Source organism: Bombina bombina, chromosome 3, assembly GCF_027579735.1.
Source record: "Bombina bombina isolate aBomBom1 chromosome 3, aBomBom1.pri, whole genome shotgun sequence".
In the NCBI taxonomy this organism is placed as follows: domain Eukaryota; kingdom Metazoa; phylum Chordata; class Amphibia; order Anura; family Bombinatoridae; genus Bombina; species Bombina bombina.
In genome coordinates, this window is record NC_069501.1 from 1,091,860,022 (window position 1) to 1,091,875,347 (window position 15,326).

Genomic DNA, 15,326 nt, shown 5'->3' on the forward strand with positions numbered 1-15,326 from the left:
GGGATTAATAACTTTATAATAGTAGCGGCGACGTTGGGGGTGGGAGATTAGGGGTTAATAATTGTAGGTAGGTGGCGGCGATGTTAGGGAGGGCAGATTAGGTGTTCATACAATTTATTATAGTGTTTGCGAGGCGGGAGTGCGGCAGTTTAGGGGATAATACATTTATTATAGTGGCGGCGAGGTCCGGTTGGCAGATTAGGGGTTAATAAGTGTAGGTAGGTGTCATCGATGATAGGGGCTGTGTCCGGAGTGGCAGATTAGGTTTTAAAAAAAATTATAATAGGGTTTGCGATGTGAGGGGACCTCGGTTTAGGGGTTCATAGGTAGTTTATGGGTGTTAGTGTACTTTATAGCACAGTAGTTAAGAGCTTTATGTTTCTCGCGTTAGCCCATAAAACTCTCAACTACAGACTTTTTTTTGCGGTTGGAATCTTGTCGGTAGAGACTCTACCGCTCACTTCTTCCAAGACTCGTAATACCAGCGTTAGGCAAATCCCATAGAAAAGATAGGATACGCAATTGATGTAAGGGGATCTGCGGTAGCCTCAATTCGCGGAAAGAAAGTGAGTGGTATACCCTTTCCTGCCTGACTCTAAATACCAGCGGGCGTAAAAAAGCAGTGTTAGGACCCCTTAACGCTGCTTTTTAACCCTAACGCAGAACTCTAAATCTAGGTGTTAGATTCTTAAAAGTGAACTGTTCAGAAAATTAGCATATTTTTGGCTGGAGTAATATTCTTGGATGATGTGAGGTGCTGTCAGACCAAGGTGTAGAAAAAGTTTTTTTCATTTTAAAATGTATTAATTTTGTTTTCCTTTTATAAAACATGTTTCTGTGCTGAGAAAATGAACAGTTTTAACAACCCTTTTTCAAGCCAATATATATATATTTTTTATTATTTTTTAATCATCAATATACTACATATTAATAAATCATTTTTTCTATGTATTTTCACTCAAAAGAAGATTCTATCAAGCATTGTCATTGATAAGAAGAAATAAGGCATCTCCACCAAGATATATAACTTCAGATTCTGTGAAGTTAAATACATATTAATTCAGGATTTTGTATTTAGACACAACATAAATTATGTTGTCTTTGTTCCTTGTTCATACAATGGGTCATTCATCTTTAACTGTAAAGACATTCTACTAATGATTTTAAGGTTTTAGTGCCAGAATATACGGTTAACACAATGGCCTCTAATTATCAAGGTCTGTCGGACCTGATCCGACAGTGCGGATCAGGTCCGACAGACCTCGCTATATACGGCGAGCAATACGCTCGCCGTATTCAGCATTGCACCAGCAGCTCACAAGAGCTGCTGGTGCAACGCCGCCCCCTGCAGACTCGCGGCCAATAGGCCGCCAGCAGGGAGGTGTCAATCAACCCGGTCGTACTCGATCGGGTTGATTTCCGGTGATGTCTGTCCGCCTGCTCAGAGAAGGCGGACAGGTTATGGAGCAGCGGTCTTTGTGACTGCTGCTTCATAACTGCTATTTCTGGCGAGCCTGCATATTTATCAAGCTCCATATTTATCAAGCTCCATGTAAAAGGTTGTTAAATAACAAAATATTAAAGTACCAAAAACCCTATGAAGTAGATGCGTAATCACAACTCCTACTTTTGTGTTAAAGGGACTGTTGCTATAGAATAACATATCAGCCAACTCTTAATGTTTTTTAAAAATTAACATCCTTTTACTACGTCTATTTTTCAACAGCAAAACACTGCCACCATTTGCTTTGTTTGCAGTTACCAATCTGGGCTTTAGTCCACAGACAACAAGACTAGTCACGGTTATAAAGTTAGTATTAAGCATATTGTTTTGCAGTTGTTATCTGATAAAGCCAATTAGAGACAAATAAGTCTTGAGAATCAGCAGGGTTCATTTCAAGTTCTGAGAATTAGAAATTGCACTATTTTCAGCACTAAATGACATGAAAAGGGGCAAAATAAATGTACTGCAAAGTTGTTTCATTAACTATAACTAGTTTTTACTGTCCCTTTAAATTGTGCTTGTCTCTCGCTCCCTACAGAGGCCAAATGCTGCAAAACAAATAAGTGCTGCAAATTGCCTAAACCAGCTAAGTTATAGATTTTGCCTTTTGGGAGAATGCGATAAAGCACAATTTGTACTCAAATCAAGAGGCTTTTAATATACATTTAAAGATCCTAAAAGCAGAGGTAATCTCTTCTGCAACTGGTTTGTATAGTCAAGTATGCTTTAAAGGAACATGACAGAATTAAACTTTCATAATTTCGATAAAGTTTCCAGTTTATTATTATGACCAAATTTACCTGTTTCTCTTTGTATCTTAGCCCCTTTACATGACAGCATACTGAGGTAGGCTCAGAAATGTGCACTTGTCTTTATCACTATATGCGTAATAAACATTGCTGCAAACACTGCTGTCATATAGTGCTCACGACACATGCACGCTCTCAGATGAAGGTGTCTTTTTTTACTTTCAAATATAGACTGGCAAAATATTAAACAACTCTTTAAACTGATAGAAAATATAATGTATACAACACTATTAGTAGACTGACTGCTCTGATATCTGCTTTGTATTTGATATAAACTAAATATAATTTAAGAATGGCAGGAAAATTCATATTAACCTTGTATAATAGTTGTATTACTATATCTTAGATGCAGCTGTTTTTAATGAGAGAAGCTAGTTTTATTTCAACGTTTGCAACCCCAACAAACTTGAAAATATATATTAAATATTAAAATATATATATAATAAATATTCAATAATGCTATAGAATATCATATTACACCATTTACTTGAAGATTTATTTATAGAGTTGTATGAAAAAGCAAATTAAAAACTAATTTGTACTTTCTGGGAACATTTTCACTAAGGTTAAATCATTTCCTTTACTGTGGGAGACTGTCTAAACACAATCAGTGGACCGGAACCAATATCCAAGTGATTATTTGTAAATACCACGATGTGCAAAGGATAGATCCCTTCCTCAAAGAGGTGATTGTATAAGGTCAAGAGAGTTTGTTAGGAAAAGCTCCCACATTAATGCATATTTGTGACCCTAGTGATGTTACCAGTAGACTCCTGAGAAATATGTACTGACTACACAATTCACAGTACTGTTGCTGCTATTATTATGTCTTAGTGCTGTATAAAATTATATCTAAAATAAGCTGTCCTATACATGTAAAACTAATAGCAATTAATCAATATATATATATACATCTTTTCATGTTTCTTATATTATGTTTTATGCACATTTTAAATATATATTTTTTTAAGTTTCATTATTACAGTCTTAAAAAAAATTAAATGCAAATAAACAATATAAAATATAATTTAATATAATTTATCCACAGTCAGATAGATGTACTATGTTCATAAATATTGATTAATGATCCTTTGTGTAAAGGGTCTGTAAATACTATTTAAGTATCAGTTTTTGCTTTAGATAAGTGTGTACATTTTGCTATGTATACTGATTAGTGCCCATGTAAAAAGAAATGAGAAGTACCTTCTGACACAGGATTATAATCTTCCCCAGAGGTGGCAGAGCCGTCCTTTGTGTGTACTCGCACAATGGAAACCTTTGATGTGTCTCCCAGGCGAATTACAGGAATTTTGACAATAACAATTTGCCCGGGTTCCTTTGGTTCACTCACGCTAAACTTGGTATCTCCAAACTTAATTATTGCCTCTAAAAAGATAAAACAGGGCAGATAGTAACTGGGCATGTAAATATCTTATATATAAGGTTCTACGTAAAAGATAATAGGTTTCTTACTGTCGGCATCGTCTTTAATCTTGATCAAGGTTTCATTTAGTTCACCAATTGAGGCACCAAATGGTGAGTTACTTTTTGGAGATCCAAGTACAAGTCTGAGCTCTTCTTCTTCTTCATGGATAGAGTCATCCATCAGCACAACAGTGCATGGGCGTTCTATCTCACCTATAAGTACATTTAATGTGTTAAATACAAAATGACTTTGTAGGCATTATTCACCTATGTGCATATACCACACTATCAACAACTTTTATAATGAGGGATCACACAGTAGTAATGAGAGGTCACACAGCAGTTATTTTTTACTAGAATTTATTTATATATATATATATATATATATATATATATACACACAGTATATATATAATATATATTTTTATATAAAAAAATGTCAAATTAAGTGATTATCAAAGAAAGTTAAATGCTACAAACCACCTAAAAATAAGCTTAATTAAAAAACTTTTACATTTAATGCATTAAAAATGTGTATCAGAAGTCTGATTTTTTTAAAATTAAGGGTCATATGTACCTCTGGGACAAATAGGTGGGGAATAGGGGTTACATTAAAGCCCTCTCCCCTCTGGATAAATGTGCTGCTACAGGTAACCACCAAAGAATGTCAATAAAGTTTTTTTAATTTGAAAATGTAAAAATATATCTTAATGTTTCATATTTAAAATTAAATCATAATTGCATTATTTCACATTCTTACTTAAACTATTTCAGGAGTAAATCTTAGAATAGATGGTAACCTCTCTAGGGAACAGAGTCTTCTAATCCTGTTTTATTCTGCCTATCCCTGTCTAGTCTTTAATTTTTATAATTCCTGCATATAGAACTGCAGTATCTGTTGTTGCCTTACAAATAAAGATAATAACAATAATTATAAGCATTATAATAACAATAATATTTCACTGTCAAGCCTTAAACATTATTTTTTATGAAACCTAATTATACACAAGCCAACCCCACCACACTTAGTATAAAGAGGAGAAATTGTTATAATTTAGATATGAAACCCTGTTCAACGTATTCTTCCATAGCACATAGTTTTATTAAAGGGACAATCAAGTCCAAAAATAACTTTCATGTTTCAAATAGGGCATGTAATTTTAAATAAGTTTCCAATTTACTTTTATCATCAATTTTGCTTTGTTCTCTTGGTATTCTTAGTTGAAAGCTAAACCTAGGAGGTTCATATGCTAATTTCTTAGACCTTGAAGGCCGCCACTAATCTAAATGCATTTTGATAGTTTTTCACCACTAGAGGGCACTAGTTCACGTGTCTCATATAGATAACATTGAGCTCATGCACAGGAATTTACCATGGAGACAGCTCTGAATGGCTAAAATGCAAGTCAGTCAAAAAGAACTGAAATAAGGGGGCAATCTTCTGAGGCTTAGATACAAGGTAATTACAGAGGTAAAACGTGTATAATTATAACTGTGTTGTTTATACAAAACTGGGGAATTGGTAATTAAGGGATTATCTATCTTTTAAAACAACAACAATTCTGGTGTTGACTGTCCCTTTAAGACAGAGAAAACAATAATGTCTTTTAAGAGGGTTTCTAAGCCCATCCATCTAAACATTTACCAAGGTATTTAAACATCTTTGACATTATATGCTGTTTGAGTTTTTCAGTATTTATTATATATATATATATACTTGTGTTAAGACATGAAAAAAAAACATACATGAAAAAAAAACATGCACATTCATACCTGGAAGAAATGTAATGATAGAGCTATCCGTGTTTGGACGTTCTTCAAAGTCCATCATAACTTGTGCTGAGCCCTGACGTGTGTAGCAGCGTACCGAGGACTTGTGGTTGATATCCCCACTCCTATATACAATTGCAGTTATCTGTCCATCCTTTTCATTGCCAATGTACACCGGTTCACGGAACTGCACTTTTGGCACTGAGAAAAAAGCAACAAGGTTTTATATGAATGTGATATTTTCTTTCGGCTAGATTACGAGTTTTGTGTTAAGGTAAAAAAGCAGAGTTAACAGGTCCTAACGCTGCTTTTTCACTACCGCTGCTATATGAGTCTGCAGGTTTAGGGGCCCCACACACTTTTTTGGCCTTACCGGAAACCGACTTATGTAAACTTTGTAAACCCTTTTTTCTATGGGACTTCCATAGCGCCGGTATTATGAGTCTGTCCTGGAAGGCCAAAAAGTGAGCGGTACACCCTATACGACAAGATCCATAACGCATTTTAAAGTCAGTAGTTATGAGTTTTACACTACAACGCTGTAGCATAAAACTCATAACTAAAGTGCTAAAAAGTACACTAACACCCATAAACTACCTATTAACCCCTAAACCGAGGCCCTCCCGAATCGCAAAGACTATAATAAAATTTTAACCCTTAATCTGCTGCTCCGGACATCACCGCCACTAGAATAAACATATTAACCCCTAAACCGCTGCACTCCCGCCTCGCAAACACTAGTTAAATAATATTAACCCCTAATATTCCGCAATATTAACCCCTAATATTCCGCAATATTAACCCCTAATATTCCACCCGTCGTCCTTTAGATTCCGATTGGCTGATAGAATTCTTTGGCTGATTTCTTTGGGGCAATGCCCTGCAAAAGGCCATTTTAAGGGCTATTGGTAGTTTAGTTTAGGCTAGGCTTTTTTTTATTTTGGGGGGGCTCTTTTGTTTTTTATTTTCTGTAATTTAGTGGGGGATTTTTGTGATTTAGATAATTTAATTTATTTAATTGTATTTAATGTAGGTAATTTATTTAATTGTAGTGTAAGGTTAGGTGTTAGTGTAACTTAGGTTAGGTTTTATTTTACAGGTAAATTTGTATTTATTTTAGCTAGGTAGTTATTAAATAGTTAATAACTATTTAATAACTATTCTACCTAGTTAAAATAAATACAAACTTGCCTGTAAAATAAAAATAAAACCTAAACTAGCTACAATGTAACTATTAATTATATTGTAGCTATCTTAGGGTTTATTTTATAGGTAAGAATTTAGTTTTGAATAGGAATAATGAAGATAATGATAGGAATTTTATTTAGATTTATTTAAATTATATTTCAATTAGGGAGTGTTAGGGTTAGGGTTAGACTTAGGTTTAGGGGTTAATAAATGTAATATAGTGGCGGCGACGTTGGGGACGGCAGATTAGGGGTTAATAAGTGTAGGTAGGTTGCAGCGACATTGGAGGCGGCAGATTAGGGGTTAATAAATATAATGTAGGTGTTGCTGATGTTGGGGGCAGCAGATTAGGGGTTAATAAGTATAATGTAAGTGTTGGCGATGTCCGGAGCGGCAGATTAAGGGTTAATAAATATAATGTAGGTGTCGGCAATGTCGGGGGCGGCAGATTAGGGGTTAATAAATGTAAGATTAGTGGTGTTTAGACTCGGGGTTCATGCTAGGGTGTTAGGTGTAAACATAATATGTGTTTCCCCATAGGAATCAATGGGGCTGCGTTACTGAGTTTTACGCTGCTTTTTGGCAGGTGTTAGACTTTTCCTCAGTTGGCTCTCCCCATTGATGTCTATGGGGAAATCGTGCACAAGCACGTACGACCAGCTCACCGCTGACTTAAGCAGCGCTGGTATTGAAGTGCGGCATGGAGCACAATTTTGCTCTACGCTCACTTCTTGCCTTTTAACGCTGGGTTTATAAAAATCCGTAATACCAGCGCTGTAGGTAAGTGAGCGGTGACAAAAAACTGCTCATTAGCACCGCACAGCTCCTAACGCAAAACTCGTAATCTGGCCATTTGTTTGTTTAATTTAAAAGGCCTATTTTTTCCCTTTTTATTATTTAAAAACAAAAACAAAAAAACAAACAATACAGATGTTTCTATTTTCAGTAAAGCTGCTTTTTCTTGCTGACGTTATGATGGCTTGTTTCTTTAAACCTATAGCACTGAGGGACACGTGTGTATTAGCCAGTGTGCTATATATACATATGAATACCACATGAATTTCCTGCTAACGTCAAAGAGCTTTTACTTAAAAGCACAGTGTACTCAAAAACAAAAGTGTACTACTTAAATCCGCTATTTACTTTACATAGTGACTCCCAGTTAGGGAGTGTGGGAAATCCGCTAGCCCTGCTGTAAGTGAATAGTACGTACATATACATAAGCACTAAAAACACACCAAGGTCTTTTTTTATTTTTAGGAGCTTTAGCTGCAAAATGTGTAATTAATGTATATTGCAAAGTTTACCAACATATAATGCTTTATTTAACAAGAACACATTTGTGTTTTTGAATACACTGTCCCTTTAAATATTTCATATGTCACATACAATGCCATCTAATGGCGACTGGCCATCCAATATGAAGCTGTTTATTATACCATTAATCAGAATAAATAATATGATTTTTTTTTTATGATGCCCGCATTTTATAAAAGAAAGAAAAAAAATTGTTCAAAGGTTTTTGGAATATTCTGACCTTGATAATGCTGGACCATTACTTACTTACTTTATAAAAAGCCCCGAGCTTCCTTCTTTGAAATACTAGTGATCTATCCAGGCATTGCAATTTAGTTATAAATAGAAGAAACACTTACAGTCAGAGATAGTGTCATTGATAAAAACTGTTGCTTTGCTTGGTTCTCCAAGGACGGCATTCATTGGCATACGCAGCACAAGCTCAAATTTTTCTATTCCCTCTAGCACCGGCTGACCCAAGTCATCCAGAATGACTACGCGGAAAGACTGCATGTTGACACCGGGGGCAAAATCCAGATTACGGCTTATACCTACATAGTCAGTGCTAGCTGAAAAGGAAAGCATAGAAGCGAGTCAGTGGAAATCATTTAATTTGTGTCATTTTATATGTTACATCATCTTATTATGTAGACAAAAACTTTACAACAGAATAAATACTGTTTTATTTTTCAAATATCCTGATAAAAAGCATTCAACTAATTGTAATTTGCATAGTCCAGTAGTTTTCTTCTTAAAGGGACAGTTTTCTTGAAATTTGTTATTCTTTAAAAAGATAGATAATCCCTTTATTACCCATTCCCCAGTTTTGTATAAACAACACTGTTAAAATAATATACTTTTTACCTCTGTGATTACCTTGAATCTAAGCCTCTGCACACTGCCTACGTGATTTTTACAGACTTGCATTTTATCCATTCCGTGCTGACTCATATATAACTCCAAAGGAGTGAGCCCAATGTTATCTATATGGCACACATGAACTAGCACTGTCTGGCTGTGAAAAGATAATAAAATGCACTGGGATAAGAGGAGGTCTGGTGGGGCTTAGAAATAACCAGAAATTTAGAGGTTTAGAGGTAATAAAGTATATTAATATAACAATGTTACTTGTGCAAAGCTGGAGAATGGGTAGTAAAGGTATCTTTTTAAACAATATATTTTTTCACTTAAACTGTCTCTTTAAATATTTGGTACTATATTGATTACGGGTATAATAAGCTGTTTATTTTGATGGATCCACTTGTCCTCATTCAAGAAAATCATTGACGTGGAGCCACAAAAGACAGGTTTAGATATCAACATATGATTCTACAAATACAGTTAACTACAAATAGGTTATAATGAGATTTGCACAAGTCTACACTCTACTTTAAGGACACATATTAAAGAATCATCTTCTGTTCTTGGACAGCATAACACAGCATTGCCTCTTAAACACATGGGCGTCACACACAGGTTTAATGTGGTAATTGTGTTACCTCATTTTTTATAAATTTGTGCTTTCAGTTTTACTACAATGAGTATTTAATTTGATTATTATTCTCTAGCTATCCTTTTTATTAAACAATTGTCTTTATTTTTATAGGTTTTAGCCATATTTCCCTCACATAATCAGTAGGGATGGGCAAATGTTTAAATTTCCGAATTCGAATTTTAGAACGATTGTTATTAACGAAATTCGAATTACAAATCCGAATGTTGATACGAACGAATATTCTTAAAAATTCTATAATCGAATGCTATTTACAGTTTTCCACATTCGAAATTTCAAATTTAACATTCTATTTAACAAATACTATTCAGAAGTTCAATAGTTCATGTAGTAGGGAATCTATTAAATTGATACATAATAGATACAAATATATCAATTCGAATGTTTCTAATTCGATCGAATATTGCATAATTCGAATATTACATTTAAATAAAGCATTATAGAAATACTATTACAAATATATAAATTAGAATTTTTCGAATTCGAATATTGCATAATTCGAATATTACATTTAAAGAAAGCATTAGAAATACTATTACAAATATATAAATTAGAATTTTTCTAAACGAATATTTTCGAATGTAATCATAAAATTCGAAACAGAACATTCGAAAACCGAATGTTAGAATGTTATGTAAACATTCAAAATTTGATTTGAACGAACGAATGTGTTAAATTTGTTTCATTTTTCGAATGTTGAGAAACATTCGCCCATCCCTAATAATCAGTATGTATGCAATAAATGTAAACATTCTATTAATAACACTGCAATAACCGATAATGATATGTACACCTTGTCATAGTTATACAGACAATTATATTTGAGTCTAATTCTTAATAATAAATTGTCCTGTCCTATTACTTTCAGACCTATATCATGCTAGCAAATGACTACCTAATATCTATTGGTAGATAGCTTCTATCACTTGAAAATGAAAATGTAACATTGATTATTAATACCCACCTTTTAGCACAACATCACTGCTGAATTCATATTTTCTTTGCTGTATTAGCAATCATACTACACTCTAGTTCAATTCAAATTAAGTCGCTAGCTTAATCCTTTCACAAGCATCTATCCAACATCTCCCTTATATGTCCCTTCCTAATGCCAGAGGGCATCAAGACACTTTCTCTATATTATCTCCTGTTTTCAATACTGCAACACCTTTCTTCTGGCCTTCTGACCCATGGTTGTCCTCTCTCCAGCCCATTTTAAATGACCGTGACAAGCTGATCCAATCACAATTCTGTTTTAGCTTCTACAGTTTAACAAGATCTTCACTGTTCTAGCACAATAGTGTTCAAAATCCTGACCTTAGTCTCTGACTTTAGCCTTTGAAGCTTCTTTCTAAGCAACTCCATCATATGCTTTCTATGTTCTTCTCACAACTTCTCTTTTGTAATCACCACCTCCCATGTTTGCTTATAAGACATTTCCTGTGCTGAAGCTACTCTGTGGTGCTCACAGCAAGGCTTTTGAATTAGGCAAATACTAAAATCACACAAAATGCTGCTGAAAACGCAATTTCTGATGGATTTGAGTACAGCTGAAGAACTGTAAATGTAAAACATTAGTGAAGTTGATGTGGTGCAAAGCTAGTGGAAACTCACAGGATAACCAGGCATTCTGATGTTTTCTAATTCATTTGAATGGATGTGCCTTGTACAATGTAGGTATATACTTTATTCCCCATTCAAAGAGACATGAAGCATATTTCATTATTCAGATAGAGTATATCATTTAAAACAACTTTACAATTTTCTTCTAATATGCTTCATTATATTGGCATCCTTTGTTCAAGGAGCAGAAGTGCACTACTGGGAACTAGCTGAACACATCAAGTGAACCAAGAGGCATATATGTGCAGCCTCCAAACAGCAGCTAGCTCCCAGTAGTAGTAGTGCATTGCTGCTCCTAAGCCTACCTAGGTATGAATTTCAACAAAGGATACTATAAGAACAAGCAAATTGGATAATAGACATAAATTGGAAAGTTGTTTAAAATTGCATGCTCTCTCTGAATTATAAAAGAAACATGTTGGGTTTCATGTCCCTTTAAGGGAAAGGCATTAAGTAATGCCAATCTGTCTGTATCTTTACCCTTCATGATCTCTTCCATACCCCTTCTCCCTTACTCAGTGCACCATTATACAACTCTTTCATTTGATTCCTACCCATATAGTTATTTTTTCTTTTCATTAGCACCACTAAAGTGTCATAATTAAAGTTTCATGATTCAAATAGAGCATGGAATAAAAAAAAACTGCTTTCCAATATACTTCCATTATCAAAACATGTACATTCTTTTTATATGCACATTTTCTTAAATTCCAGCTCCTACCGAGCATGTGCAAAAAGGGCACAGTATGTTTGTATATGCATTTTGTGATTGGCTGATGGCTGTCACATGATACAGGGTGAGAGAAAATAGGATTAACTTTGAAATTTGCCAAAAAATAATCTATTGTTCATTTCAGATTCAAAGTAGGTGCTATTGCATTGTATTTTATTGTGTACTTGACAATTATTAAATTATACTGTATTTAGTGGTCCTATAATAATCTCTGAGTCTACATTGCATAATGTAGGATTTAATGTTTAAACATTAAAATAGAAACACATTAAAGAAATTTAATTTTGCTCACCTATTGCTGACACAGGTTCAGTTTTCTGTGACCGTACAGTGACTGTTGCAGTTTTTGAAAGATCGGTACCAGTTCTCCAAACACGTACTTCAATGAAGCCAGCACTTTCATCAACAAAGTATTCCACATCTCCAAAATAGAATGCAGGTTCTGAAAGAGAGGCATTTTATTTTAATTTACATTGATATTTTTTGACCACATACACAAAGGGGAAAGTTACTTAAATGTCTAAGTAACAGATAGGCCTTAAGGATGATTTATATACACAAAATAACAAATAGGTGATTGTTGGGGCATAATGGTGTGCCAGAAAATCCTGTGAGTGTATATATCTGTTCTGTGTCCTCTCCTCTTCTCTATTTATACTTCCTCACTGGGTAAACTTATCACTAGCTATGGCTTCAACTCTCACCTCTATGCTGATAATACTCAGATCTACCTATCCACCCCTGCACTCTCTCCTTCTGTCCTTTCTCACATTACTGTCTGCTTATCTGGCATTTCTTCTTGAATGGCCTCTCACCACCTAAAAATCAATATCTCCAAGACTGAGCTCCTTCTAATCCCCCCCCCTCTAATTCTACACTGGTTTCTAATGTTTCAATCACTGTTGGTGACTCCACTATCTCCCCAAGTCCCCTGCCTAGGAGTTACACTTGACTCCAATCTGTCCTTCATACCCCACATCCAATTGCTCTCTTTATCTTGTCGCAACCACCTATGCAATATCTCCAAAATGCATCCATTTCTGAGTGCTGAAACTACTAAACAGCTAATCAACTCCCTGGTAATTTCCCGACTTGACTACTGTAATAACCTACTAACTGGCCTTCCTCTCTCCCACCTCTCCCCTCTTCAATCCATCCTAAATGCCTCTGGTAGGCTAATCCACCTCTCCTGATGCTCTGTATCTGCTGCACCTCTCTGCGAGTCCCTTCACTGGCTCCCCATTCACAGCAGAATTAAATTCCAAATTCTCACCCTAACCTACAAAGCCCTTACCAACGCAACCCCCCCCCCCACCTCTCCTCACTCATCAACAAATATACTCCAGCCCGCCCCCTAAGATTCAACAATGAACTGCTCCTTGCATCTTCTACCATCACCTCCTCCCATGCTAGACTATTCTCTTGTGTAGCACCAACCATCTGGAATGCACTTCCTCGAGCTGTCAGACTTTCCCCTAACCTTTCCTCCTTTAAATGCTCCCTAAAGACCTTTTTGTTCAGGAGAGCCTATCTCCAAATCAGGAACAAATGAATTCCACTTGCCTAAAAGCAGCCCTCATCTAACTCCACACTAACATCATTCCCACCTTTGCAGTCCCCATCTCCTGTTTTTCATCCTCCTACCCATCTAGATTGTAAGTTCCCACAGGAACAGGGCCCTCAATTCCACCTGTATTTGTTTGTTAAACTATGCCTGGTGTCTTTTATATTGTATTGTACTGTACTTTTATCTTTGCAAGTCCTGTAATATCCAACGCACGTTTCACTGATATGCTGTCAGCTTTTTCAAAGATCCTTGAAAAAGCTGACAGCATATCTGTGAAACGTGCGTTGGATATTACAGGACTTTAAAAGACTTGAAATATATACACTCACTGGTTTTTCTGTCAAACTGTGTATTCACTGTTTAGTAGGTCTGCTTTGTACCAGGCTGGCCTCTAGATTTGAGATCGGTTTCCTGTATGCTATGATATTACCTTTTGTATACAGTCCTATGTTTTTAGAATAAATATTGGGGCCCATTTATCAAGTTCCGGATGGAGCTTGAGGGCCCATGTTTCTGGCGAGCCTGCAGGCTCGCCAGAAACACCAGTTATGAAACTAGCGGTCTAAAGACCGCTGCTCCATAACCTGTCCGCCTGCTCTGAGCAGGCAGACAGACATCGCTGTAATTCAACCTGATTGGCGGATCAGGTCCAATAGACCTTTGTTAAATAGGCCCCATTGTCTTTAATCCACTTTGAAATTCCTGGGTTTCCTGAGTCTCCAGGGGAGCAGTGGGGCTTTATACCAATTTACCAAGAGCTTAGTCATAGCTCAGAAAAGTGTGAGACCACATTCCCTAATAGGCTTCACTATTTTGTGTTTTTACTTCTTTCCTGTGAGGTGGGTGAAAATCATGCCATCACTACACTACAATCAAGGAAATTTTGGGACACTATTTGGACTCTGTGACTCTGTGACATATCCTTATCTTATTTAGTATACACTGTGTTTTTCAGTTTAAATTAAAAACGGTTACTTTTGCAATCCTGAAGAAACTCCAGCCCCCTCGTAGGGCTGTTACAGTAAATAATGAACCCTACAGAAATTAAGTAAAAAAAAAAAGGAATGAATGATAAAATAGTGAATAACAAAATTCTTTTTATTTAAACAATGAAATAGGCAGTTTAATATACCTTTACATTTGTATGTCTTTTCTGAATCATGCCAGAAACGTTTTGGATTTTATGTTCCTTTAAATAACTTTAAAGAAACATTTGAATTTGAACACATTGTGTGCCTAAATTTATTTACACATATAAATCAGTCAGGGAATATATGTTTTAGTAGTTTAAGTATCTCTCCCTCATTCCTGCTTTATCGAAGTTAAGCTGTTCTTGTGTTTTTGGTGCCAGGATAGGAGAATATGTGTATATAAATATGAGTATATTATCTCAGTGCCCTTACAGAAACTCACAAGTCAGGGGAATTCCTTACATTACTCACTTAGATGATTTAACTGTTAGTGGCTTGGAGGGAAACAAAATCACAGGATTAATGGAACACACAGCTTAAATGTAATAAAATAAACCACAAGGTTCTCACTGCGTATTATCATAGTTTTAACAATATTGTAGATTTCACTTTGTGATAAGGAGAAATATTTAGCAAATCTCTAAATTGTCATTAGTAATTATTACATCATACATATGGTGAATTAAAAGATTTTTTGAAAAATAATTGCCTTGTTCACAATCTATCAGCGATTTGCTCCAGAAAATGTTTTTTGCTTTCTGACCAAATTGGTAGCTGAGTTTCTCTAGTGATCACAATACTATAAGGTTTCGTTTGTTAAAACCCCAAAGCCGCAAATGAGTTTTCAACTAAAAAACTCCAGAAAAGGACTGGGTGTGTAAGGTACCTCTTTTTGAAGCAGAAACTAGGAGATCTCCCAAAATTGAC

General features: G+C 35.4%; 1 protein-coding gene across 1 annotated transcript in view; it reads right to left on the minus strand.

The window, feature by feature from the left end:
- The window catches only part of FREM2 (FRAS1 related extracellular matrix 2), a 305,213-nt gene that overhangs the window by 68,147 nt on the left and 221,740 nt on the right, over window positions 1–15,326 (minus strand). Inside the window, exons 7-11 of the mRNA XM_053708413.1 lie at window positions 12,154–12,303; window positions 8,352–8,561; window positions 5,512–5,709; window positions 3,787–3,951; window positions 3,517–3,699 (exon numbers count right to left, since the gene is read on the minus strand). Coding sequence (XP_053564388.1) covers window positions 3,517–3,699; window positions 3,787–3,951; window positions 5,512–5,709; window positions 8,352–8,561; window positions 12,154–12,303 — 906 coding nt within the window. The remainder of the gene's footprint in view (window positions 1–3,516; window positions 3,700–3,786; window positions 3,952–5,511; window positions 5,710–8,351; window positions 8,562–12,153; window positions 12,304–15,326) is intronic.